General features: G+C 41.9%; 1 protein-coding gene across 1 annotated transcript in view; it reads right to left on the reverse strand.

The window, feature by feature from the left end:
• The window catches only part of TBXAS1 (thromboxane A synthase 1), a 221,083-nt gene that overhangs the window by 117,310 nt on the left and 76,161 nt on the right, over nucleotides 1-27,612 (reverse strand). The window contains exons 4-5 of the mRNA XM_026038508.1: nucleotides 22,682-22,734; nucleotides 1,536-1,632 (exon numbers count right to left, since the gene is read on the reverse strand). Of these exons, the coding sequence (XP_025894293.1) occupies nucleotides 1,536-1,632; nucleotides 22,682-22,734 (150 nt within the window). The remainder of the gene's footprint in view (nucleotides 1-1,535; nucleotides 1,633-22,681; nucleotides 22,735-27,612) is intronic.

Raw genomic sequence — 27,612 nt, forward strand, 5'->3', positions numbered from 1 at the left:
AAAAAAAAAAAAAAAAAAAAAAGGAAGGGAGAGACTGGCTAGAGTAATCTGAATTAATGTGAATTTTACAGAGGAACAGAAGAGTTACAGAACATGAAAGACAGATGTACAGGGAAAGAGAAATAAACCAGAGAAACCCTAAGAGAAAGAATAATTCTGCCAGTATAAGAAAGGTGGCAACKCACAGACAGATGTGTTCAAATGACAAGGCTGACTAAAACTGAGAGCAGAATGACTATCACAATGCATCCTCAAAGGAATGCTCTCTCATTTCAGAGAGCTGTTGTTTGGACACCAGCTAACATTATGAATAATCTGGAGAATCTGTTCCCGTCAAACGTTCAGGAGAAAGGCATGGGRAAGGTGTAGTCACGAAGAGACAGGMATCTGTGCTTAGGGAGAAGAAAAGGGACAGGAAGTTTCTTCAAATACAAATAAATGGGGAKGAGACACGAAACAAGAACTTCAGCCCAAGAAACCCACATGCTGGGATTCCTCCGCTCAGATGGGAGCTACAAGCAGAATGAATGGATGCTGGTGCGGGCAGTTACAAGCTACAGGTGAACTACAAGGTGAATTACAAGATGAACCCTAAGCACCAGCAGAAGCCAACGCTGAGGACAGACAGTCTGTGAGCAGGCACAGGGCAGAGGGACAGAGGCGGCAGCTCAGGGAGCTGATCAGGGATGACGTTTCCTCTGAGGGCATCCAGAGCGCTTCCGGATACTGTGGTTTTATTTCRGCAGGTTTGAGCACACAAAGGTGCCACGAGGACGAGAAGAACGGACGACACAGAGGCCACGTGTGGTCACAGTGACAGTATTTCTTTGTAAAATACAGAGGAACTGCTGTAAATCCTTACTGTCCCTCTAGCATTTCCCTCCCTCATTATTTGTTCCAAACAGCCCTTGAAAGGGAGCTTTTCAATATGTATCTGTACATAAATAAGCAATCAACAGAATATGTATAAGTCCTTGCTGACTCCAACTGTATTCTCTGCCATTTGTTATTTTCACAGCAATAAATAAGATGAAGCAACATATGTTAGCTGCGGGAGGCATGTCCCTGTCCCAGGCAGCCTGCTCCTACCCCAGCAAGTCTAAAAATACAGAGCAGWCCATGGCCAGGAGAAAGAAAGGGAAATACTGTCCCCATAACACAGGCTGAGAGTATATTATGGGGACAGAATACTGAGAATATTRTGAGGATATTATGAGTATATTATGGGGAGAGAATACTGTCCCCATAATCAAGGCAGAGAGTTAGTGAGGGACTGCCCTAGGATTTCASAGGAGGCCAGTGGCAAAACTCTCTATTCAGTGTTCACCACATACCTCAGTCACAAGTGTATCACACCTCTTTTAATGGCATTATAAATACATATAGATATAGCCATACATCTCTAAGTTCCTCAAACCATGTTGTGCCATCTTTCCCTCCCTGTTGAGCTCTCTTGCAGTCACTTTGGGTCTGAACTCAGCCCTGCAGCCTTCTTCCACCTTCCATCCACAAAAACATCCTTTCTGCCCACTTACCGTTCGGTTGGTGAAGTTACTGAAGTCTGTCACTAAGATATGCTTGATCATCTCTGGGGTGGAGACCACCACAAACATCTGGCGACCAATGTAGTATCTGCAAGGAAAGAAAGTGGAGAGTCACTTTTAGCGGGTAACTACCACCAGAGAATGATGCCGGGCCTAAGATGATGACCTGTCATCAGGTGATGACCTGCCCTAAAGTGCATCTGTTGCCTTGAAAATACTTGTCATGCTCAGATATCGCATARAACATGTTACGGTGGGTAAATCCATATCTTTATACATCCCTCTCAATTACTGGTTTTTAAATTAAGAAGCATGGTTCCATAATTTAGAGGACACAGTTTAAAACTTCTAACTGATTAATCAGTAATCAGCCATTATTTTAGCATAATSCTCAATGCACTCCATGCTGGATCCTCTATGAAGCAACGTGGCATCACTAAATTAAACTACAGAAGAGCAAAACATTAGTTATCAACCACTCAMACAAGCCTGAGGGAACTTCATGACCCTTCACCCTGAAGTTCCAGGGAGATGAAATGGCTTTTAGTGGCAAAGCCCCATCTACCACGAGCATTGTCTCAAGTGCCCCTGCAGCTGGACAAGACCGACCACGCACGGAGGAAGAGGATGACGACAGCAGGTGGAGGAAGGCTGGCTGGCCCAGAGCAGAGCACAGGAGCAAACCCATGGAGGCTGCAAAGCTGCAGCATTACCGTTGCCTAATCGTTTTGGCATGATGCAGCACAGTATCGATGCATTGCTTATCACCTGTCTACACTGCAGCAGCAGAACAGTCAGGCAAACCCCGGGCTGGATTAAATTTAGTAACTGAAGGTTCCCATGGCAATGGAGCTGCAGCAGCACGGATTCACCGAGGGCTAGCGAGTCAGTCAAATGTCCCGGCTGGAAAGCAGGGTTGCTCAGTCTACTTTGACACCTCTACCAAAGCTCGTAGCAAACAGCAGACAAGAAATCTTCAGGAAGGATGAAGACATTTGGTGTCCTTTGGTGAGTTTCCAGAGGCAACTGGTAGCTCCTGGATCCAACCCACGGGCTCCACTTGCGTCTCATACAGCGGATACGTATCCCTACCTTCTCCAGCATGGAAATCAAACTTCTTCCACCTCACTCGTTCTGCACCGCTAAAATGTGAGAATGGAGCATCTCCTACTCCAGCTGCTTTTATGAGACAGTGACTTTCACATCAGGCTTATGCAAACAAATCTACATCTCAACCTCCAACTCAATCCAGCCGTCAGAACTCCTACTTTTGCTTCCACAGCTAAATTCTTTCTTTCTGATTGACTCTTCTCTGTCTTTCTATTTATGAATACCTGCTTTTACTTTCCTAATACTGAATCCTGTTGCAAGTAAGGGCAGGAAAAAAGAAAGGAGGGGGAAAAGCCACTAAAACTAATATATTGAAAATATTGAAACAATATCTTAAATTGCTTTTTAAGCAGAGTTCAGTCTGATTTTAAGAAATGACTTAGTGTAAAGCACATTCAGACTATCATCTTTTATCACACTCCAAGCAGTAAAAGCTCTCTTCCTGGCTTCTTTCCATTCTCCTACTCTCTACATAATCTTTCTAACCTTTTCTAAGGCAGAAAAGTAAGTGGGCATGTATGGACATGATTCGGAAAATTCAAAATCTACAAGCAAGGAGCATGACTTCCATGTTCTTCCTCCTGAAGCTAAGTTAAAAACAAACAAACAAACAAACAAACAAACAAACAAAGTATGGAACAAAATTGCCTGAACTATTTCACTTAGCAAGCATAGGTCCAGAGTCTACGAAAACACTGGAAATACGCCTAACTTTCAATAATTGAGTTTTAAAAAACTTTAAATCCTTTGCAGAATAAAGGCTTTCTTTTCCATCCAGGAGGATATCTCCTGATTACGATTTGTTTACTTGTTTTGAAACAGCAAGTAAAAGATAAAATCCTCCTAAACAATGATCTATTCTTTCCAAATACCCCTGCCATGTAACTTTATTTTTATTCTGTATAACTGCATGAGGATATCGCCTGGCTCGCATAGGCTTAGATTTATTATTGAATAAAAAACAATATTCTTGTCAGATTTTAATAAATAAGAGTTTCAGGAAAACAAAAGCCTCCCAGCAAGCATATTACAAATGGATTCATGAATAATTTAGGATGGCACTTTTTATTAACTTTCTCCAGGTTAATCTTTTCTTGGGGCTTGTCCACACACAGAACTGCTGCCTTTAACTATAGCAGTGCAGTACAAATAAACTGCTTGACCCTATCCCTTACTATATTTCCATGCAGCGTGTTAGGAGTGAACTAAAAACACTCTTAATCGAGCCCACTCCTGTATAAAAACAAGAACGTGTGAACGCAGTGTGCGTTTCTCCTAGTGATACRACTCGGTCCACACCAGAACCTGCTCTAATGCCGCCATATGGGTAGAAATAAAAATTCATCACCCACTCAACGACTACGATTTGGGAGTGTAGATGAGTGTAACYTAAGTTACACTGCTAGGGGAATTGCCTTAAATTTCCATTTAAATTTCAGTGTAAACTTCAGGAGCAGTTGCCCCAGTTGTGTCTGCAGCAGAGGTCTGCAGGGCACGGCAGGGCAACTGCTCATGCAGTTCTGTCCAACACGGGCATGAGAAGCACCTGCAGCCCCCTCACCTTGCTTATAGCGCTGCTGCCAATTCATGGAAGACTTTGATCCATTATCAGCCCCGTGTATTTCAAACATCACATTAATCATAAAGCATACATACACTGCTGGATAATAAACAAGGYTGTGTTTACCGTGCTGCAGTCTGGTAAAGTACACAAAGATCATCTGGAAAGCTAAGTGAAAAAAAAAAGGGGGGGAATTTTATTATCTCCATCTTCCTCGGGGAGGAACAAAGAGAGAACAACACAAAGAAAACACAAAGAAAAGAGGTGAAGTATGCAAACATACAGGAATATTGGGGGAAAAAAAAGCCCTGATTTTCTTAGGAGATGTTTCCAAAGAAAATTAAGCTCCTCAGTCACACCACCTCTGTTATTTAGAGCCATCCACTCACGGCAGGCACAGAAAGGCACAAATGAGCAGCGCACCGCTGGTTTAAAGGAGGACTTCAAACTGGCATCACTTGCTTGATTATTTTGGAGGTCAGCAAATTGATTTGCTGTGGACACCACCGTCTTTAGCTCCTTGTAGGCCACTGGGACCCTACTGGACTAACTAGTAGGTAACCGATGGCTGCACAGCCCATCCATCTCCCCAGAAACTGCTGCTCTGGCCTGAGCGGAAAGGGAAGGAGTGAGGAAAACTGTCAGGTACCAGGGAGCCCAATTTTTATTGGGGTTATATCAGTGCCTGGAGGTCCCTGGGGTCCCTGAGCTCTAGTTGGCAGGAGCTCTGCACCAGGAGGAGGCCCATGCAAGGGCTGGGGAGCCTGCGGTGTAAATAACCACGGTGCAGAAAGCAAAGAGCATCCTCTGCTGCACAGCAGAGTGGGAGCGCGTGGAAGGGCACGCCAAGCGGAGTACTCTGGATTAGAGAGCTAAGAAATTCATGCGACCTCTTAAGGAAAAAAATAAAATAAAATGAAAAATTAGAAACAGGTGAACTTACTGCACAAGCAGACGAGGCAGCGACAGCCCTGAGCAGGCTCAGGTGCAGAGGAAAAGTTTCRGGCGCAGCTCTGCCAGTGCAGACATGCCTTAGCCTAAGAATAATCCAGYGCATAAAAAAAAGACAGCATGGCCACAGTGATTTCTATTTAAGAATAAATTGTTTCTCATTTCCTTTTTCGACGAACTATGCTTCTTTTCAAGTCATGAAAGCTTTAAAAATAAGCACACAGAACTATTAAATTTAATTCCTCACTGTATTAAAAATATCATGTAACAGGACGCACGGAGGCTGGCACATGCCTTCCGTGCTGCTCGGCATTGCTGCGCAGCCACCTCTTTGTCCACACACCCTGGATTAAAAATGCTATCTTCTGCATGCCAAAAACCTCCCCGCTATCGCAGACTTGCACCTTGCCAAGAGACCTCTGCTTCCTGATGTGCTTAAGGAAATACCAAAAAAAAAAAAAAAGAAGGAACAAAATTCTGGGATTATTTATATTCTTCCTACTATTAAAAGCACAGTTCTTTTTAAAGGAACTTCTCTGTCACTTGGTCCAGTAAAACACTCGTGCTACAAAAGTAGTATTTTTAGGGTTGAGGGTTAGGAAGAGAAGGGCTGATTTTGGCTATTGCCTTGCATGGAACTGGTAGGGTCTCCCAAAAACGCTCTATACCTGTGGTGCACACAAGATCTGTGCCCTGGTGTTTCTAACCCAGGCTGGGGTTCAGCAACTTGGGGTGCTGTGCCCTTTTCCTAATCCCTTCCCCCTTCCCAGCGAATGGTGCAGGAGGTGCAGACTCTGCCTGGCTGTGTTAATTCATTCATGAAATGAAGTAGATGACATTTACCCACATATAAGAAATGACAGGGATTAAATTAAGCTCACAAAGTGCTACGAAGAGGAAGGAAAAAAAAAAAACCCACTAAATTATACAAGCTTATTTGGCAATCTGCATCCATTTGGTTTTCCACGGAAATCCGAGCCTGGATCCGAGTGTAGAGTTTAGACATGGCAAACGCACAGAAACCCCTGCCCATACCAACAGCCTGGTAAGAGATGCAGCAAAGAAAGCACCCTTTCCTTTCCCATACCAAGTGGGCTACAGGAGAAACCTATGGCGAAGGCAATGCCGAGCCACACGGTGCTCCCGCCGCTCCTGTTATCCTTGTCCTGGCCAGGGGACCGGCACAATTGCCATCAACACCACGCACGCTCACATCCTATCACCAGTGCTGAGTAGCTGCATCAGTATTGCACTTCATAAGGCAGGAGGATTTTGTGGGATACTGCTGGAAATGAGAAGTGCTGTGACATTAACAAAGGAACCGGTCACTCCTCCTGCCTGGCAGTACCATGCCATTTCAACAGGGTGAAGCTGAAAACGCTCATCAGTCCTTGTTTGGCAAGGCTGCTAGAAGGAGGTTTCCAAATTTTTACCCATCTCTTTCCCACCAAGCTTGGCCTGTATCAGTCTGCTTTTTTTTTTTTTTTGCCTTTTTTTTTTTATTCTTTTTTTTAACCCGTGTTTGGACTGTGACATTTCAACCAAAGCCTGTTTTGTCTGCACGCATTAAAGTGCAGATTGCCTGACCGGCCTCCCGTGATGTTTCCTGTGTGTTTCAGCATATTTCTGTGCTGGCCTCGCTGGGGGATTGCAAGGCACAGTGTGAGAGCAGCCTCAGCTCGAGCTCTTTGCACCTCATCCCATACCAAAGCGTCCCTTTCCCATATGCTGCCACAAAGCCCCATCAGAAGATCAGGTCACTGTTTCCAGAGGAGGCTACAGCTGGGAGAGAGCAAACCTCTTGTTCCTCTCAACTTTATTTGCTACTGTCTCACCACATTCATTTGTATGGATTTGGACAAGTCTATTTTTTTTATATTCAACAGTGTTGCATATTTTTATGCAGTTAAAAAAAAGCTACAAGACAGGTGAGGAGGAAGAAGAGGAGAAGCTGACAGTCATACACACAATACATGAGCAGCCTTTTTCTCTTTTTTCTTTTTTATAAAAAGTAACAGAGGGATGGGGATGTTTGGAGTTTATCTGATTTCTAGTCAGAAGCTACAAGCAGTTTCACTTGACAGACAGGTAAGCAATTTCTAGGAAACACTAGGACACGTCACAGTGTCAGGGCTACAGCCATTTCCTATAGGGTAAATGGAGAAGGAGCAAGGTCCATGAAGAGGGAGGAGATGACCAAGATGCTATGGAGAAAAACATGACTAGGTGAATATATGGCAGAGGGGCAGCAGGGCACTTCTTTCTAGCAGAGCCTGTGGGATCAACCTGGATGAGTACTGGGAGAGCACGTGGTGATGCTCAGCATTCCAGGAGGCAGGACACGGTGCATGTGCTGTGGTCCAGGCTCCAGTGAAAGTTGGGAGGTGAGGAACAGCAAGAGCATAATATGAATGTAGACCATGTGCAGAAAATAAAATTGGACAGATTTCAATAACATTTGGTGCTACTTTGGATGGCAACACCCAGTCGTCTATAAAACAGGGTGACTCTAAGGGAACCACAAGCGCAGTAGAGCTGCTGGTTACACACCCACCAATAAACTTCAAACGAGCAAACACACTTGAAAATGATGAAAGCAAAACCTACATTACCTGTCTTTGTCCTCATAAAGCATTTCTGACCAGGATGCAATTGAGAAAAATTACAAAGCTGGCATCAGGTAACAAATAAAAGCCATGCCTACATCTACCCTTCTGCAAGCTTCGTTACCCATTATCAGCGAGGGACAAGACTCACAAGCATGACTAGAGTTTTTCATGTCTCTGATTTTGGTGAGCCCTTTTAGCTCCGAAAGGAAGAGCATTCAGAAAACACTGAATATCTACCTTCTATAAAAATCATGTCCTCATACATATTTTCAAAACAGACACTTTCAAAATCGAGTAGGTTGCTTCTGTTCTCATTCTGCACTTTAGCTTTCATTTCCTGGCAAGACAGCTCATGTGGCTACTGTAAATATCATCAGCAGTGGGGGGCAATACTGTATTTTACTTYTGCATGTGTTCAAAATAAACATATTTATATATATATAAAAAATTAAATATAATATATATATAAATTTCTTTCCCTCTACGTCTTATTGGCATTTTGATGCACACTGATCATAAATCAATGAATTAATATATGTTGCACACCATCCCTTTTTACTCTTTTTTATGTCAAAAGAGATATGTGTGCTTCCACATTAATAGTCTTGATATTAAAATGTTTTAATTCCTCAATAATACAAAAGACTCAATTTCCAGTATCATAAACATGACATGATAAAAGGAGTGAGTTGAAAYGGGTTTTGCATAACCAACTACACATACAAATACATTGTTTTGTTAAACAAGAAACAATATACTGACAATACAACTTATTCATAGCTACCAGCCTGAAGATATATAAAGTTTAAGCAAACTGAAGCAAGGTTTTATGAGCRGGAAGCAGTGAGGAAGTCCTACTAGTTCCTTTGCAATAAACCCACGGCCCTGGGACACACTGGCTGGTCTTATCAACTAAGTAAAGGTCATGAGGGAGCTGGTCATTGGGACTCACTTTTCTTTACCTATTCCCATTAAAAATATGTTGAAACAAAGGGGAAAAAACAGTAAAAACTTAGTGAGTTCCTTGAAACGTACTTTTTTTTATGCTACAGGATACAGAATGAATGTGGAACAATTGGTTTCTTTTAATCCTTGCATACCTAGGGTAGCATATCCTTTTTCAATACCTTTTTAAGATCTATACACATAAACACAGAGAACCATTTAATTTTGTAAATGCATTGCTAAATGCACACTAAGCCCAATAAAAGTCATTTCCCAGTGCTTTAAGCATTTATCACAAAACCACTAGCAGAATTCTTTAGCATAAAAATCCTAGCCATGCACATGACCAAACTAAATTATCTCGGGAAAGGCCTAATATCTGACCATATGGAAACACTAGAAAGCAGGGCTTTGTTATAGGAGTAGAAAGAAATACATATTTTCTCACAAAAAAAAAAAAAAAAGTAAAGATAAAAATATTTTTAATAGTGAAATAGCTGCAGCTCCAGGAATCAATTCAATCTGTGTCACGCTGGACTTTAAAAACCCATTAAAAAGAGTCATGATAAATTTCCTAACCTCTTTCAGGGCACTGCACAGAAGACAAAGGAAACTGAAATGCAACAGAGATAGAAAAGAAAGAAAAGAATGGGGGGGAGGAAAAAAAGAAAGAAGCCGTAGCCTGTGCATTGGTGTTAACATCCTTGCTCACAACAGTGGGCAAATCCTGTGGTGACACAAAGCCTGACAGCAATGGGAGCGATGTGCCTGGCTAACACGAGCCCACTCGAGCAGCCACTTCYAGGAATATCTGCTCTTATCCAGGGACCCCGAGCTGCGCAGAGGTAGCCGAGTGGCTGCTTCCATAACACAGCAAACTCCCTTGGCCTCGAAACGGGAGCACGCCGGAGCCGAGGGCCAGGATGCACAAAGCCCCGGTGAGAGACGCGCGGGGACTGCGTCCTACAGACCGGTACTTACAGGCTCGCCTGGTTTAAATTATTAAGCCTGGCTGAAACCCATGCAAGTCCAAGGAATTGTCCCCAGAATTTAATTCGCTGCCATGAGGAGAYGCAGATCATGTTTTACACAGTAGTACTGCCTGGTTGACCTACTTTTTCGTTTACGACATTGTACCTATCTTCTGCTGTAACAAAAACACACTTCTTTGTCCTATTTTTTTTCCTTTTTTTTTGACAGTTTTATAACAGCTGACATAACACATTATGACCTGAAACAACCTGAATCCCATAAGATGGTGAGTTTTGTTCAGTCCTCTGCTCTACCATGAACCTGTCCTTTTGACTTGTTGGAGCAACAGGTCCCATTCACTCATCTTTCCCATTAGCAGGGACAGGCAATGGTGGAGTGTATCATCCTAACACTGGGATTTGATTCCCTTCAGAGGCTGCACATATTCAGGATCTRCTCCTGGCCGCATGAGACAGCTGTGCTGGGCCTAATTTTGGCATCAGWGAGATTGACATTTCTCCTCTTTGGTTTATGGGTACCCACCTATCAACAAGGCTTAGGACTCACAGGGGATCTGCCTCATTTCCGAGCGGCCCAGGTAAATGTTATCACCCAGTACCACCTCACAATATTATGTTTAAAAGCAATTGGTTCTGTGGTGTCTGATGGAGCTACCTCAGGGAGCCTTTCTTTTCAAACAGTAAAGCACACGTGAAAYCCCAGCAGTCGTACTTGGTCTTTTTGAGATGAAATTTTCTGAGGCAAAGATTGCACTTTTACCTGCTCAAAGTCCACCTAGAAACAAGGGAAAACAAGTAAATTTGATAACACACGAGTGAAAACATTTTGTATTCCCTTTAAATATACAGGTGTTGGGGTGAGGCTATTAAGTGACTTGACCCTGCACATAACAGCAAAGCTATCGCAGAGATATGACCCACTGCATCTATCCGTAACCCCTACAACAAAGAAAAAAAATACAAGCATAACTGTAGGATGAACCACCACTGTGGTAAATATATTGATCTATCAAAAATGATTGAAGACTGACAATAAGAGGGCTACAAATGCTTAGAAGAAAGAAAAAGTAAAAACACAAAAACAACTCAGTGAAAGACTCCCACCTGCATTCACAGGGAAAAACAGCCCGGAACAATAAAACACAATGGCAGTGCCTGCACATCTTTGCTAGCCACCCTTCCGAAAGCTGGAAGAACCTTGCTATAAACCAAGAAAATGAAAACGTAAACGCAAGGAGGGTCTGGGGATTCAGATACTTTGGGACCTGTAGGTGAGGAATGAAGGGAGAAAAATAGGAAGGCAAGAGGACACCTTTAGTATTTCTAAATTATCAGTCATGCTTACCTGAACTGGAGTATTTTTAATTCAACAGAGACCATACAGTTAAATAGGGAGCACTAACCCCTGAGTAGCTTTGGTGCTGCCAGCAACATCATCCTTGCTGCGGACTGCAGCTCCATGCATTAGTTTGGCTTTTCCTGCTCTGGCAGGAGGCAGTCTGCACATTCCGGGGGTGCCAGTTGGAGCAAATCATTTTAACAGCTCCCCACAAAAATTCATATTCAAAATGATAAGTTCAAAAGTACCATGGCATGGGGAAGCACATGGAAAGCAGTGGCCATAGAAGTCATCTGTGCATATATAAATATACATATATATATATATATATATACACACACACAATTGTGATCAAAGGGATATAGGGAGATGCTTGAAAGCTTACTTACAGTAATGTGTACCTTAAATGCTTTCCTGAGGAAATGAGCATGAGGAAAAATAGTAGTTTCAATTGTTCAATATGTTTTACAGTATTGATGGAAACCCAGGTGTTGGTTACACGATAAAAGAAAATGAAATGCCACTGATTGACGAGAAAAGCTAGCTCTCTACTAGAGAACAAATTTTGGTAGCTCAGGTATTAAATCACCCAGTTTTGCAATACGTTTCTTTGCTCCAAAAATCAGAACATAATTATCTTAATAAGAAAATAATTTAATATTTAAAGGCTAATGCCTTACCATATGTTATTACATTACCACCTGACCTGAATTAACACTTCTCTCTGCATTGCACTTGCAGATCTTATTTCTTGTTTCTTTTATTTGCCTATGCATATCCATACATAGCTTATTTCCTACCATGTCAAATGGACAGACAGTGGTTGTATAAATCTGTTAGGCTGCTTTGCTAATATTTTACTTTGGCCATTCACATGGAGTGACACATAAGATATTCCATGCAATAAAAGCCAAAGAACCAAGACTCTCTCATAATGTCAGTTCTGAAAGGGCCTGCRGCAATTCCCAGTGTCCTTGCCAAAATTCTTTTTCAATAAAATAGATTCAAACATTGACAGAAAAGCCTGGATTATTGCTGAGTGATAACACGTCCACTGCAAGACCTTACAGGGTTGGAACATTACTCCCAACTCACTCCTATTTTTGTAAACTACTTTAAGATGTCTGGATTCATCTTAAAGATTGCTGTACAAAACCTAATTATGTTCTATAGGTACCATCATCAAAAATATATATATATATATATATGAGAGAGAGCTATAACGATTGGACCAAGTTTATGAAATACTCATAACTCTGGATTCTTAAAGACGCGGCGCTGAAGCAAGCATGAGCTTGAGGGTCCTAGCTACTATTTTCAGTTACTCATATGAGAAGACTTTCTAGAAGAAGATATGGTTTGAATCTTAGTAAAATTAGACAAGTAAAAATTCCTATGGAAACACGCCCATTTCAATATAATAATTGCTGGGGAAGTTGTTCACGTTTTTACCCAAYTTAGCTTGTGTTGTTGCCAAGTTCGTGTGTCTGTACATGTAAGGTTTTCCTGACATTATCATAGCTGTTTAATTTTATCAGTTTAATTTTATCAGGATGACTAAAATAAATCYGCCTTCGAGACAAGCCTTCATGTTTAGCCACCAAATTTGATGTAAAGAAAGAAAGGCTCACAGTCCCCAGARAAGTGGTGGCTCAGCTCACTCCTCATTTCCCAAAAGTGAGAAAAAAAATAGGGTACCAACTGAAAACAMCTTCCCTTTTGCCTATTGCCCAATGAAATCATACCTAGTTCACTACCAACAGAAAATCTGACATAAAGCAGATGCTCCAGGGAAGGAAGAGGGGTAGTCAAACAGAGAAAAGGGGTAATTTGAAGATGGTGCCAAAGCAACAAAGATAAAGGAGATATTTTGTTCCCCTTACTACTAATAAAACACAGTAGGCTCAAATTGATCCCCAGACTAGCAAGGTAGAGGAAAAACTAAAACTTATATATGACAGAACAATAAAAAGAAATGAAGAGATTTATGGAAGTATATAAATATCTTAGAATGACGTAAAAAATGCCAGGTCATGTTACTGTTTTCAGCTCAACATGGATAAAAAAAATAAGGGAGGAATAAAAATTACAGCAGGGAGAGAAGATAGGGTACAGAGGTGTGGGGAAGAGAAGTAAGAGAAAGAAAACAAAGCCAGAGCAAATGTAAGGGGAAAGAATTCACAACGAAAATACCAAGTCCAAAACACAAGACTGTCACAACCTAAAGAAAACAAAACAAAACAAAAAAAAAAAAAAATACCCCAAAGCCATCAATGACACACCGAAGAACAACTGGCAGCAGTAGAGGTCTCCTCCACATTTATATACAGTGGATCTGGTTCTCAAAGATGTTCCTCAAAGATGAAAACATGAGTATTTCTAGGAAAATAAACAAGAGACATCTCCAGTCGACTCCCTTCCCAACGGTGCCATGTGCCCTGGCACAGAGACCCTACACATCCTCTCTTCCCTGAGGACTTCCCAACATGGGGAGGGCAGGTCTACCCATCTCTTGCACATCCTGCCAGCAGCTCCTAGCAGGGGCATGAAGCATGATGAGAAAACAGATTTTCTGATTGCTTTGGGCTGCCACAAAGAAGGGCAAACTGGCAACAGGGAGATGTGGAGAGGCAGTGATCCCACTGGCCTGTGATGTGTTGGTCACCTAATGAGAGCAGGAGTTGCTCCCGAGTTACAGCTTTAGTTCAAACCTCATCTGCATCAAGGGCTGCCAGGGAAGGGAAGGGGGAAACACATTGGACAGGATGATGCGTTTTCCTCCCTCTGTATAGAGAGAGGGGAAGCGATTCAGGAACTTCATTTAAAAATTGCCATGCATGGCTCTGGGAATACCACTTAAATTCATTATCAAATACATATCTAGTGAAGTCAGACACCACTAATAAWTAGTGGATGTTACATATTGTATGTATTCATTTCAATTCACAATAAAGTCTGCATCAATATTTTTAGGTGCTGTAGGAAATTCTAATTAAAGCAAATAATACTCATAGCAAAATCTACAATACTGAAGTTTTCCTGTATTTTTAAATATGATTGATATACTAAAGTAGTGCCCCGGATTTCACTTTTTAAAAGCCTTCTGCCTACTTTTTTGGAGATGGTGGAAAGGGGAAAAAATACAAGGTCATACTTTGCAGCCTGATAAGATTAACAAATCAGACTCTGGCAGATCAAGGTGAAATTAAGTCTACGAAACTGTTTTTCTGTAAACATAGGTCTTACTCAAAATAGTCCTCCCCCTTCCCTTAAATTAGGCGACCACAGTCTGGCATATAGGTGCTGATCATAACACTGTTACATAAGAAGAAGAGATAATGTGTTAGGTAATCCCATCCCAAACCCTTAAAAATGATGATTTTAAACATTAATTAGCTAAGCAGCAAACAACACAGATCAAAAATCACCCATATCATATATTAAGTGCAAAATGCTACCCAGGAAGCATATTTTCAGAAAGAAACGCCAGTTTTCAAATAATCTGTAGCTCACAAGTACAAAGTTTAAATAGCTGACTGCTGCACTAACAAAAAGCAAGGAATCATGAGAGGGGATCTGATGAGTGCATACAAACACCTTAAGGGAGGGAGGGAGGAGGATGGGGCCGGCCTCTTTTCAGTTGTGGTCACCAACAGAACTAGAGGAAACAGCCACAAACTGAATCACCAAAAGTCCCACAGGAACTTAAGGAAAAATTTCCTGACAATGAGGGTGAGAGAGCCCTGGAACAGGCTGCCAAGAGAGGTTGTAGAATCAACTTGAGCCACGTGCCCTAAGTGATCCTGCGTGTGCAGGGAGGTTGGACTAGATGATCTCCAATGGTCCCTTCCAACCTTAAGGATTCTATGATTCTATGGGAACTAAGAAACACTTCTTRGAAACAAGACCTCCTCTCAGCTAAAGCTGGTATCAGCACACCCAGAAGCAGGCCCAGGTTTAATCACTTTCCTCAGCTGCTAATGTRTGCCATAAGGCTGCAGCCTGCACCGTTGCTTCACCTCGCCGTCGCTGGAGTTGACATGGTTCTTGCCATTCGTTCAGAGCCTTTCTGCAACCTGCCAGCACCAACTCCTCTGACCTGGGGGGCCTTCCCTCTGTCTCACTGAAGCAAYGGCCACTGCACATCACAGGGGTGCAGAAGTGAGCATCACGAATATGCTGCACATGACAGGCTGCCCTTTGCTGCCTTGCAGCACACATAGAACCTGCCCAATTCGGTTAGGTTTCACACTCCCTTTCCAGAGGTGTAAAAGATTGCACCAGGTCTTCGACTCACATTGGCTTCAACAGCCACAGAGATGGAGGAAGGAAACTTGAGGGAAAAAAAATGCAGAAGAGAGCACAAGCCTGAACTTCAGCCGCCTCAGGGTGACTCTGGAAATGACAGAGAAGTTCTGTTTTGTATGCAGGAGGTTCACCATTTGCATCAAACTTCTCCATCTACATGACCTTACCTATCCTAAAGGCAAGGACTGCATCCTTTGAGTAGGGCTTTAGGCCCACGCTTTGTCAACCCCACAAGGGCTGACAAGGGTCCCCAGACCTGACACACTCCAAGAGTGATAAAAATTAACAACASCCTTCTCAGAGTAGACAAGCTCAAGACACCCAGTTCTTGCAGAGGGTCGTAGGGCAGATGCAGGAGTTTGTGCATACCTAGGAAGAGYTCAGTAAAGATCACTTCAGCACTACCAGCAGACACTAAGCAACAATCTGCAATCTCCTAGAGACCCAAGCACATTTGAGACACGGCAGAATTAAGCTAGTCAACTAATTTACCATAAATTCTGCCTAGAAATTACATCCTACAGGTCTCCATACCCTGCAAGCATAAAACGCTCCATAATGAGAAAAGCTATTAGAACTGTAACAGTAATAGTAGATTCCAGTTCTCAAAAGAAGTGTGATATATAACCTTTTGGGTAAATTTCTAGGCATCAGTCCCTTAAAAGATGAAGTTTTTAAGAGTAATTACCTCTACAGAGAAGAAAAACTAGTGATGAGATATCCCCAAATAGCTCACAAGAGTTGTTCTAGACAGCCTGATTTAACCATTATCACTAACTACAACCAATACTTAATCATGGCAAGTCTGAGTAGTCAAATGGAGGTGTAGCACTGCACCATGACATTTAAAAAAAAAAAAAAAGCCTAACTGAAATGTAAAAACAACTGCTTAAAATTTCAGTATTCCTATTCCTAATAGGAGTCTTTGAGGGGAGGAGGGAAAAAAAAAAAAAGAGTTCTGAAAATTTAACATTAACTAGAAAAAAAAATCTCCTATTGCTCAGTAAATATTTGAAATAGTCTTCCATTTCAGAAAGAATGGCTGACACATTACTCAAGGGAATGGTAAAATTGTCTACATGCACATAACTGTCAAAAGAGAGTGTGGAGAGGGGAAAAATGTTTTTCTCCCCATTAACTTCTTCCAGCTACAATAAACCTAGGTGTTTATGTGTACCAACAGCAGTTTAAATATTTTCAGGCACAAAAACAATCGTTTCTTTTATGGCCCTGATTCAGCAAGGTAGATAAACTTCTGCCTAACTTGAAGCATGTTGGGTAGCACCATTGTCTTTAATGGGATTAGTTGGGTGTTCAAAGCTASGCACATGTTTAAGGATTTTCCTGTACTGGGACCACAGTTAGCAGCTATTTAAGGGGAAAAACAGACAACTAACTCCCAGTAGTAGTTCTGGGGCTGATTAACAGTCCTGTAGAGTCAAAAAATCTTATCATATTACCTTAATTAACACACANAAAAAAAAAAAAAAAAAAAAAAAAAAAGTTGAGAAAAAAATCTTGACAGACTTTTTGACAGAACGTGAAAGACTTTACTCTGGCCCAAAGTATACCACTCCTTAAGAAAACAAAAATCTTTATCAGGCTAAATGTAAAATACAGATTACAAGCACATATAGATCAGAAATAGGATGCCTGCTTTAGTACCCTCTCCCAATCCTAGTTTAGGCATGGTTTCCTCTAACTGAAATATGATGTAGTAAATTGTTTAAAATATAAAAATAAAGGGTTACAGGAAATGTAGCAAGTCAGTGTAAGAGATTAGATCTTACACTGAAGGTCTGACCTGAAGATCAGACCTTCAGTGTAAAAGATTAAATTAAACAGGATAACATTGTTTCATGAAATTACAAAATTTCTTTACAAAAGCCTTCAGAAACAAAAATGAAAATATCTGTCCTAGGATTATTCTTTCCATATTAAGCAGAATACAATTATTAAATTGCTAGAAAATGAGAAATACAAAAACAGTTTGGGACATTAAGTTTGGGACATTAAAATAACTGTTTCTTCAGGTTAAATTAACTGTACGATGAACATTTCAGCTGTTCCCTGCAGGATGAGACTCTGTTCCCTGTTCAGATTAGGTGTTTCATGGAAGGTATAACAAAGGGTGATGCTTTGGGAAAGATTCCCAAATTCCAGAAATTCACATCTCTCTTTTATACACAAGAGAGAAAAGCCCCAAACCTTGACAAAGAACAACCAGTATATCTCAGCCCTGTGCAAAGGCCAGGGGTAGGAGGGAGAAAAGCCTGTTTCTTGTCCACATCTCTGTGACTGTGGGTGCATTTGCCACAATAGTAACTAGCACTGTCTGCAATGGTGTGTTTCTGTGAGAGAAGACATCGAACATTGAGACACAATCARCTTAGTCTGCAAAGACTCTGGAATGCAGTCAACTGACAGAGGAGCTTATAATCATAAGTAACCCCTGGCCATGTTTCACATTAGTGACTGCATCCATCAGCTATCCTAATCCTTTAAATTGGCCATCCACCGGATGACCAGGCTTCATCTTGATTTTGATACTACTATGAAATCATTAAAGGAGTGACTTAAGGAATACTGGAAAGTCTTCAAGAGTGGAGGAAAAAAAAAAAAAAAACACAGAGATCACAAAAAAACACACAGAGATCAGACATTGTATAATTCCATGGATGCCTTAAGAAACCCCAGTTTCTGAAGCATCGGAAGTTCCACAGGAACTTAAGGAAGCATTCACTGTGCGGGTGACAAAGCACTGGAACAGGCTGCCCAGAGAGGTTGTGGAGTCTCCTTCTTTGGAGATCTTTAAAACCCGCTTGGATGCAGCCCTGTGCCACGTGCTCTWGGTGACCCTGTGTGAGCAGGGGGGTTGGACTCGATGACCTCTGAGGTCCCTTCCAACCTTCAGCATTCTATGATTCTACATTGCTTTTTGTGTATTACTTAAAAATGTGCTAAAAGCAACTAGTTCCAAAGCAAGTTCCTCTTTATATGGATGTGGAGCTCCATCACATCCAGAGCTCCATCACATCCATGTTTTCAGAAGGTGCTCAGGAGTTCATTTATACACTCATACCTCTGCCTGCACCTGGAAATGCTTTTTGCAGCACGGCACCTGGGATGCTGGGGATGCTTGTGCTGGAGCCCAGCACAGGCTCAGAGTGGCTGGATACAGTCTGTGGCGGGTGATGGTTTAAGAATCATCTATGACTTGCAATTGGATTTTAGGAACTTTAGGAACCAAGCATGACTTGCAACTGGATTTTCCCAGAAACATTCTGATTAACTTCTACCCCCATCAGAAAATGCTGATTTTGAGCTTCTTCATTCCCTCTTCTTGCTTCTCCTGGATCCAATCTCTTTTTCTCTACTTTACCTTTTCTTCTCTTTAGTACTTATCAAACTACTTTCTAATAGTTCCACTTATTTTCTCCTGAGTAGCTCAAAATTTTTCTTTTATCCCTACCCACAAATGCATGCAACTGAGATGACTGTTGGTGGCATTACAGGATTCAGATCAATGCTTATATTGCTTTCTTTGCCTTTCCTCCTTTTGTCTAGATGGTAAGCTCAGGGGGCCATCCTCTATTTGTACATGCCTAGAACAGCAAAGTCCTTGTTTTAATCACATCTTAGATATCTTTGAATAGCCACGATTAACTGTCAGTGAGGAAGTTATTCCTGATCTAGGTGTCTGCTTGAGCAGAGGTGCATTGGAATAGATCATCTCTAGAGGTCTCTTCCAACCTCAACCATTCTGGGATTCTGGGATCTCCTTAAYAGGCTGTCAGGAAGGCATCATGTACTTCAAAATGCGCCACAAACTTCTGCAATTTTATCTCTTCATACCACTTTTTAGTCCAGTTTTCCACTAAKATAGAATTAATTCTTTTAAAGTCATGATTGTCATTAGACATATTCAAAATCCATTAATAAGCAAATCCATTAATAAGCAAAAGAGTGAAATGAAAAACAACTCCAGTGCTACTTCTGTTTTTCTTTTTGCAAAAGATCTGTGACTGTATTTTAAAACAACTACCTTGTGGCCTCCTCCACTTTCCTCAAGAAAAACATGAAAAGCATGGGGGAAATATATAGTAGCTGTGAGCCCAGAGAACAATGCATATTTGGCAAGCTTTCTCGTAACAGGTTGATGTTGACAGCTCCAGTCAAGGAAGAGTAAGAACAGGCTTTGACCTACTGCAAGCTGTTTCACATGCAAAAGTATGTGAAGAAAGAATATYCAAGCCCCCCAAATTTCCCTGATTTTTAATCTTGTATTATTTAATCTAATATTATGGAACATGTTATAAATTCTCGCACTCTTCCCAGCATCCAATTTCACAGCTCTGGATGGCAGCAGGATAGATCCATTCATCCCAGAGGCAGTTATCACCTGCCCACTCGAGGATACCGAGTATTTTCTGCCCTTGCTGTCTTCTCTAGGCCAAGAGTTTTGGCTTTCTTCTCCTATTCCACGTCACCCCTGCACACTTCCAGGGCTGTAAAGTCATAATGACATAACCACAATAACCAATGCAAGCCATATAAGGTGTGTACATAAAGCAAAAAATATCTCACTGCCTCTGCGAGTGTTCTAGCAATTGCTTTTSTAACTCTTACCACCTCTTACCACCCATTTCCCATGAACAGCCATTGCCTACAGTTGAAATGGGACAAYTGGATACACTGCGGGTGAGAATGAAATGTCGAAACATAAAAGTTTCTAGCCACTAATCCCCAAAGAAATCAAGACTACTTTCCTGAGAAACTCTTACCATAAGAAAAGAAGAATATTCATGACAAACCTTAATGCTCATCGATATGCTGCTTTCCAAACAGATTATTCTTTATTTTACATTTGGTGTGGAGCATTAGCACATATATTTTATAGGAGATATTTTTTTCAAAAATAATTCAAAATATAAGTTAACCAAAAGCTATCCTTTTGTTGTGTAATCACTTCCAACATGWTGTGTAGAAGATGAACTCCTCGTGTCCGTCTAACTCTGCTTTTGCACCAAACCACCAAGCTGCTTCCTACCCTCTTAGCCTCTATCATGGGCCACCTCTGTATGAAAACAGACAGCAGTTTTCACAGTACACACAACTGAGGACTATTTGCATTGTCTGTCTCTATAAAAGAGTAACACCATCACCTCTCCTTCRGATTCGCATACTGGAGTGAGGGAAAAAAATGGTTTTGTGACCTACAAAAGCCTTACTTGAAATAATTCTCTACGACTTGAGGCCTTTTGGAATGGAAGGGATATATTGTTTTGACTTGATTAAAGCTGAAAAGTTGATTTGACATCCTGTTGTCAAGGAAACCAATTCACACACAAAAGAAAACAGTTGTGATGGTATCATTCAGACTATTCAAGTGACCTTAGAAAGAAAAAAAAAGGCTTCAGTTCCAAAGATTTGTATTCAACTCACTTCACCACTGTAGAAATAAAGATCATTGCTCTTTATGCTTATTGGAAAGCAGTTTTCGATCTGGAAAAAGCAAAATGCCACATCTTCTCCCAGTCTGCCAGATCTAATACTTTGCTAGGACTGTACACATAAATATACCTGCCATCATTGCCTATTTCAAAAGAAATCCATAGAGGACTATAGAAGATGCCCAGGGAAGGAGAAGTAATTTCACTGACTGGCCAGACCATGATAAATACCCRCTAAACACGCCACACCTATCTAGCAGAAGGCAGGTATTAAAACATCCTTCTTCAGCTACAAACAAAGCTCACTGCAAGCCCAGCACCGTTTGAGCGCAGCTTTGTTTTCCTGGGAGATGTCAGAAGCAGTATTTATTCTCCGCCAGCCTCCCAGGCCCCTCACAAATTGTGTCTGACAGGCACACCATTAAGGGGACACCGTGGCGCTCATGCCTCCTGCCCACGAAAGCATCCCAAGGAGGCAGAGTCGTCCTTGCAGACCACCACCACCACCCAGCTCCGCGGTCAAAGCAATGGCACTCTCTAATAGCTATGAGCAGAGGGGAAAAATGAAGGTTTCTCTTCACCCACTCCCACACTGTGATTATTCACCCCCTTCTCCAATGGCATAGCCTCTGCCTGGCCAAGCGAGGAGGCCAACGATGAAACAGCAACTTGTCTTTAACTCGGCTTAGAAAAAAACAGGCATGATATTAATAAGGAGGGAAATACACTGAGGAATGAATGCCAGARTTCTTATATTGTTGTCATTTAAAGACATCACACCAAAGGTCATGGAGATAATAAGCCTCAGTCGTTCTCCACTTGTTACACAACATACAGATTGCCACACTGTTAATGAATGACTCTCTCCATTTCTGGCTGGCCAACACACTGCATTGTCTCTTCTTAGACAAGAGCTTAACCAATGCAATTCATTATTTCCATCTCTTCTTGCAGCACTTTGTCCTTAGGGCTGAACATAAATGCCACAAAAAGGCTGCAACTGGAGCATCAAATGCTTCGTACGATGAGCCTGACTTCTTTCCGATAGAGCTTTGTTAGCTGGAAGAGCATCCAAAGCCTATTTATATCACTTAGGACCAAATATGTGCACGCACATACATCCATATATGATTCTTACTTGTATCTTAAAACTCTCCTGTCTGGAGAAGACAGACGTTCTGACCTTGCCTCTACTTTGTAGACATTGCTGAATGCTTATAGATTAAAATAATAAGCACATTAGAAACACCAACTCACCACAACAACAGAAGTTACCATGAAATAACCTCATCTCCACTTAAAACAACGACAGCTGTAAGGTAGTTCTCAGAATAGAAAAGCCTTTCACAGAAATGTGAAAGTGCTGATATGAAAAAATATATCACTTAAACCCTCTTTACTTCTAATAAACTATTAAGACAGCATAGCTGAGTTATACAGAGAGGAATGCCTTACTTCTAATCTGTTCATTATATTTTAAGTTTAGGATTTCTGCATAAATATAGACGGTAAGAGCTGCACAAAATTCACAYTATTTCATAAACTATTTTTAAGACATTAAATTACGATCTCAAGGATAAGGAGCATGCAAATGAAAGGGGAACTTTGAAGGCTGGCAGCGCTGTATGGCGCTCAGAAAGATTAATCTAAAGATGCTTAACACTAGAAAGAGGAAAATGAAGCCCAACACCAAAGCATTACCCAAGGCATTTTTTCTGAATGTAACCAAACCACCTGCACCTCTAACAGCCGAAATGCTGCACTCTGTGTTTTGCTGGACGTGATCTTGATATTTTCTTCTCTCTAACAAACCCGAAGCAAAAGGCCACAGCCACAAAAGCAGAAGGTTGGTGGCACTGCTAGACTTACCCACAAACAGGTCCATACTCCCTTATGAGTTTTGTGTGGCTTTCCCAAAAGCCCTGGGTAAAAGGAAAGAAAAATATCATTGTATTTTAGAACAGTATTTGACACAGAGACAGTACAGTACTGCTATCACTCACTTCAGTTTTCAAACTCAACTTGAAGAGATATTAATCCCAAATCTCTTTTTTTCCTTCTCAATATGTTAAAATAAAGTCGAGAAATTATGACTGGGAGGGGAACTAAAAATAAAAAAACTCAGCAAGCCATGAAAGACATTTTCCTTTGACACTCGAAAAACAAAATTTCCTTTCTCTCAKGAATTTCACTCCAAAATATGTTACTATTCCATGATAGTTTTTTGATCAGTTTCCTAATTTGGGAGCTTGACTCTTCTCTCTTTGGTATGTTGGGATAGGGGAAAAAAAGGAAAAAATAAATAAACAGAAATTAACAACAGTATGACTTATATGACTTATTACACACAAGAGGAATACATTGAACAACACAAAAGGGTTTTTTTTTTAGTTACTTTAAAAAGATTCTGCAGTTGGAGTATTACATGACTATGTGGAATAGTAAGCAGATTTATTTTAACAAGCTTCTAGAATTTCTACTGTGTTTCATCCTCATAACTGATGAAAATTGGTATCCATTTATATGAATAAATCTGCCACTATTCTAAGCTGTTAGTGTCCTAAATTAATTCAAATTGATTATTCTGAAAGGTGTGTAAAATGTATCCCCAAAGAGAATATGAAAAAAGATTTGTTTCAACAAATCTGCAACACTTGAGAATCATACAGTATTGTGTTTGAACTTGTCTGTGGAAAAATAACACATTTGACTGCATTAATCTGCATTTGTATTAATTCAAGAAAGACAGTGTTGTGATCTATCCTCATTCTTCAGAGAGAAACCACTAACAAGGTAAAGTACTTAGGTCTCGTGTTGAAACTTTCTTATTTTTTATGGTATACGGTAGAATATTAACTAGAACAATATGAAATGTCAYAAATAGATAAACCGCAGACATAAATGAACAAGGTACAATGTAACGTGTGAGCGCTTTGGGAGTATTTTTCCCCACCAAAGGAAAGAAAATCTGGTAATCAATAGTACTCTAATTTATCACCCAAGTTAGCACGGAATTCACCACAACCTATAACTCTCTTACAGAGCACTTTGATTGCTTTTATTTTTTTTTTTTTACTTTGATTGCTTTTATTTTTTTTTTTTTATTCTTAAAAAGAATATATCTATGCATATATATATATACACACACACACATTTTAATCAAAGATGTGTATGTTTCGTCTAGTAGACAATGTATCATCGAGTTAAAGTAGGACATTTAGGTTTTCCATATGTGATAAAAAGATAACATAAGCATTAGAAAAAAAAAGGATAAAATTAAGAAAGGAATGGTTTAGATGGTTGCCATAAATATATATATTCCCACCTGAAAATATCTTATGACTAAGGTAAGGAAAAAAGCCTTGTCTGTTAAGATGCAAGGACCTGAAGCAGACTGGGCATTTCAGAGCAGCCCCCGGCGCACAGCCCGCAAGGGTGCTGCCTCTGCAGTGGCTGAGGAGACGCGGCCGCGCGCCCRCTCCCGCTGACCGGCCTTTTGCTGCAGCACAGCTTCCACCACAGCGGGATCGCAGCCCGGCTTTGCACCATTTCAGCTTTATGAAGGCTGCTCTTGGCTGTCCCCAACTGAGCCCTGGGGATCCCTGGGCCAAAGCCTGCCTGCTCTGTCCGGACATCAGCTGGTTTCGGGCTGACTCTGGCCACACGGTCTGTTCGAGCACCTTCGGTCTGCATAAGCTCAGGTTAAAGGTTTACAGCCACTCTGAGGACCCAGAGCGAGCCCTGAGCCTGACTGGGTATGGAAGCAGCATCAGTCATGTGGGACAGAGACTTTGAGACAGAGTAGAATTAAGTCTGCAGTCCAGCCCTCTTTCCTCCTAGTCCAAACATCCAAAGGGGATATCCCAAACCACAGACTAAGCGTCATCCATTAAATTTTGCTTGGGATTGCAAGCACGCACATAGAYACTGCACTTGCTGTCTCCACCAGCTGCATTCCAGCGAGCCAGCAGGATATTAACATTTACAAGAAGCCGATGCTCTAAATGATTCAGTAAAAAAGCCTTCCAGAAAGTCGGCTTCTTGGAAGCCCTTCTCCTGGCTCGCTGCAATAGAGGGGTCAGGAARAACACATTTCAAATCAGGCCTGTTAACCAATAACTGCTTTTCCACCTCTAGGTCTCCTAAATGATTACACCAGCTTAAAATTAACTACCTACATTTTTCCTTCCTTTTCCCTCTTTTACCGCCCCTCAAAGCAAGAAGCACTCACCTCCAGGATGAGGGTAGGGAAGGCTTTGGAAAGCACCTGGGTGAAGCAGTGAGAAAGCCTCCTGGGGAGTAAAGAAAGTCCTTGTCCTCCATGCCCCAGGATGCCTTCTCACACCCTGCTTGCTCGCACTCACACAGTACAGGACAGCACGGTTCTGCCTCCATCGTCTGCCCCAGGGACCCACGGCCACCCCAGTCCCTTTCCACTGCAGAGCCCGGCACAGGGAGCACCGGGCCACACACCAGGAACTGCTGTGTGCTATCCTCAAAGAAAGCGCTAGATTGGACGTTTCTCTTCTTTACAATTATCATTTTTAACTGCACATCAAAATTAATGATGCTATCCCTAATAYCTTCCAGGCTTTCCTGGGTATGACCCAAGGGACAGCCTCGACTTTCCATCCAAGCATGAAGGAGTTTGCATCTCCCCTAGACGGTCACCAATTCATTGGCCTTCCTCACGGCTATCTCAAACACACAGCAAGGGGATGTGTTGCATCCACGCAGCCCTGCCAGTATTGCAGCTTCATCCCTGAACACAGTTCCCAGTAAACAGGTACTCTGAAAACATCCTCCTTCAGTGAGTCATGTTGGAAGCACAGCAAGCCTCATAAGTTCCCATTAGCTGAGGTCAGGCTGGTCCAAGGGATATGACTGCAGGATTGTCTGGTTTTATATCTGCATTTGTAGGCAACGCACACAGGACAAGTGAGTCACCTGCCCACCACCAGCAATTGTTTTTTCCTTAAGAACATAGATTGAGATCTGTCCTCAACTCGAGACCACACAGCAGGGGAACAGAAAGAGGAGGAAGCAAACTCAGAAACCGTGCCTGTAAGCCATGCACCTAGTGCTTTGCACAGCCATAAATTAGGCTCCACAAAGATGCAACATGTGTGTGAGGAAGGAGGGAGCGGTGAAAAATGGAAACAGAAGTGGTCATTTTATCTATTTATTTATTTATTTTAGGGAAACAGAAGGAAGCCGAAAAGCAAAAGGATGCAAGATACTACGAGCTGACACAAAGCACGTGAGGCAGAGCACATTAAACAGTCACTCCTAACAATGAGGTGTAAAGCATGGTCAGCAATGCTGTTTCAAGTTATCAAAAATAWTCACTTAGCCCCTTTCTTTGTCTGGAAGCACGTGAATAGCCACAAACTCCGCTGCAAAGGGCCAGGGCAGGGGGGAGCTGCTCTGCTTGGCCCCGGCAGTGAGGTACCGGCCCGGTGACAGCCCATTATCAGACAAGATAATGCGGGAGTATGCAAGGACCCGCTCCCCGAAGCAGRCAGATTATACAGCATCTGGTACACCATGGAAACAGCAGCTCAAGTGGGCTGACTGCTGCACACCCAGAAGGCTTCTTTGTTTACATGGCTGGCGGTTGCCTCCCTACAGGGAATTTGCATTTTGCCCTTTCTTTGAGCGCAGCTCATCGGACGTATTTGTGTGCAAGCCCCCTCGCAGGGCCGCATCCTGCTCTCAGGGATGCAGGTGCAAGTGCTGCTGCGTTTGGGGCTGCAGCAGCCACAGCAAAATCTGGCCACTGCCAACTATGCTGAGATATYGAGCGTGGAGCCTTTAGCCCGCACAGGACGTAAATCAAAAGGCTGCAGGAAGGTTCGAGCAATCCCTGTTTCTTTTCTTCAGTAGATTGTGCCACTCCGACATGGATCCTTTAGCAATTTCATCTTTGCTGTACGTTCACCTTGCTAGTTCTTCACAGTCTCAGAAATCTGCAGCGATGTCATCATTCCTACTTGCTGCAAACGGCTGTAGGCAGCAAGCCAAAGTTTTCARAAAGAGCCAGTAGTATTGTGCCTTTCAATTTGGAGGATGTCTACATTAAGCATATCAGACCGAGTCTCTTTAGATGCCACAGGCCCACTGATTTCATGGACTGCAAATGGGGACTGCATCTAAAAGTGTAAGTTTAACATGATCCACACCGCAGAGCATGATTTGTAACATTTCAGCTTCCTGCAGCCAGAAAATAWATCATGTGGCTTATGAAGCTAGCAATAGCCCTTACGAGTCACTAGTTAAAAAYTGTTAAGGGGAACACATAGATGGGATCCAGCGGATGTAACTCCRAACTTGGACTTCAAGAAATTACTTCCAGATCACAGCAAGGATTGTCCCTGCTCTTGGTGGTGTACTGGATGCTACAAAGCTACATGAGAAGTGGCATGACATGCACCTCAAAACCCACTGCAATTGGCAATCAATACACATACAAGAAGAAACATGAAAAGAAGCCTTCTTCTCTTACCTCTTTCTTAGAAGCAGCTTACTGACAGGACCCCAAAATTTCCTAACCACTGAATACATGAGGTATGGGCAAAAATAAGGTAAGCTTTTTCTCTTGGTCTGCTTTCAAGTCAACCCTGMCTTGAAAAGAGCACCCCTAGGCATAGAGGGAAGGGGTGTTACACGTCCAAACACAGCTTGGCCAGGAAGGGCAGCAGTGAAGGTGTCCAGTGGCTAGTCCTCTTCACAGGGGACTGCAATGACAGCACCAGTTCGTGTCATTTCCATTCCTGGAAAAGTCCTTCACAGCCTGGATT

The sequence above is a fragment of the Nothoprocta perdicaria genome, unplaced genomic scaffold (assembly GCF_003342845.1).
Source record: "Nothoprocta perdicaria isolate Ctin4 unplaced genomic scaffold, notPer1 scaffold_210, whole genome shotgun sequence".
Taxonomy (NCBI): Eukaryota; Metazoa; Chordata; class Aves; order Tinamiformes; family Tinamidae; genus Nothoprocta; species Nothoprocta perdicaria.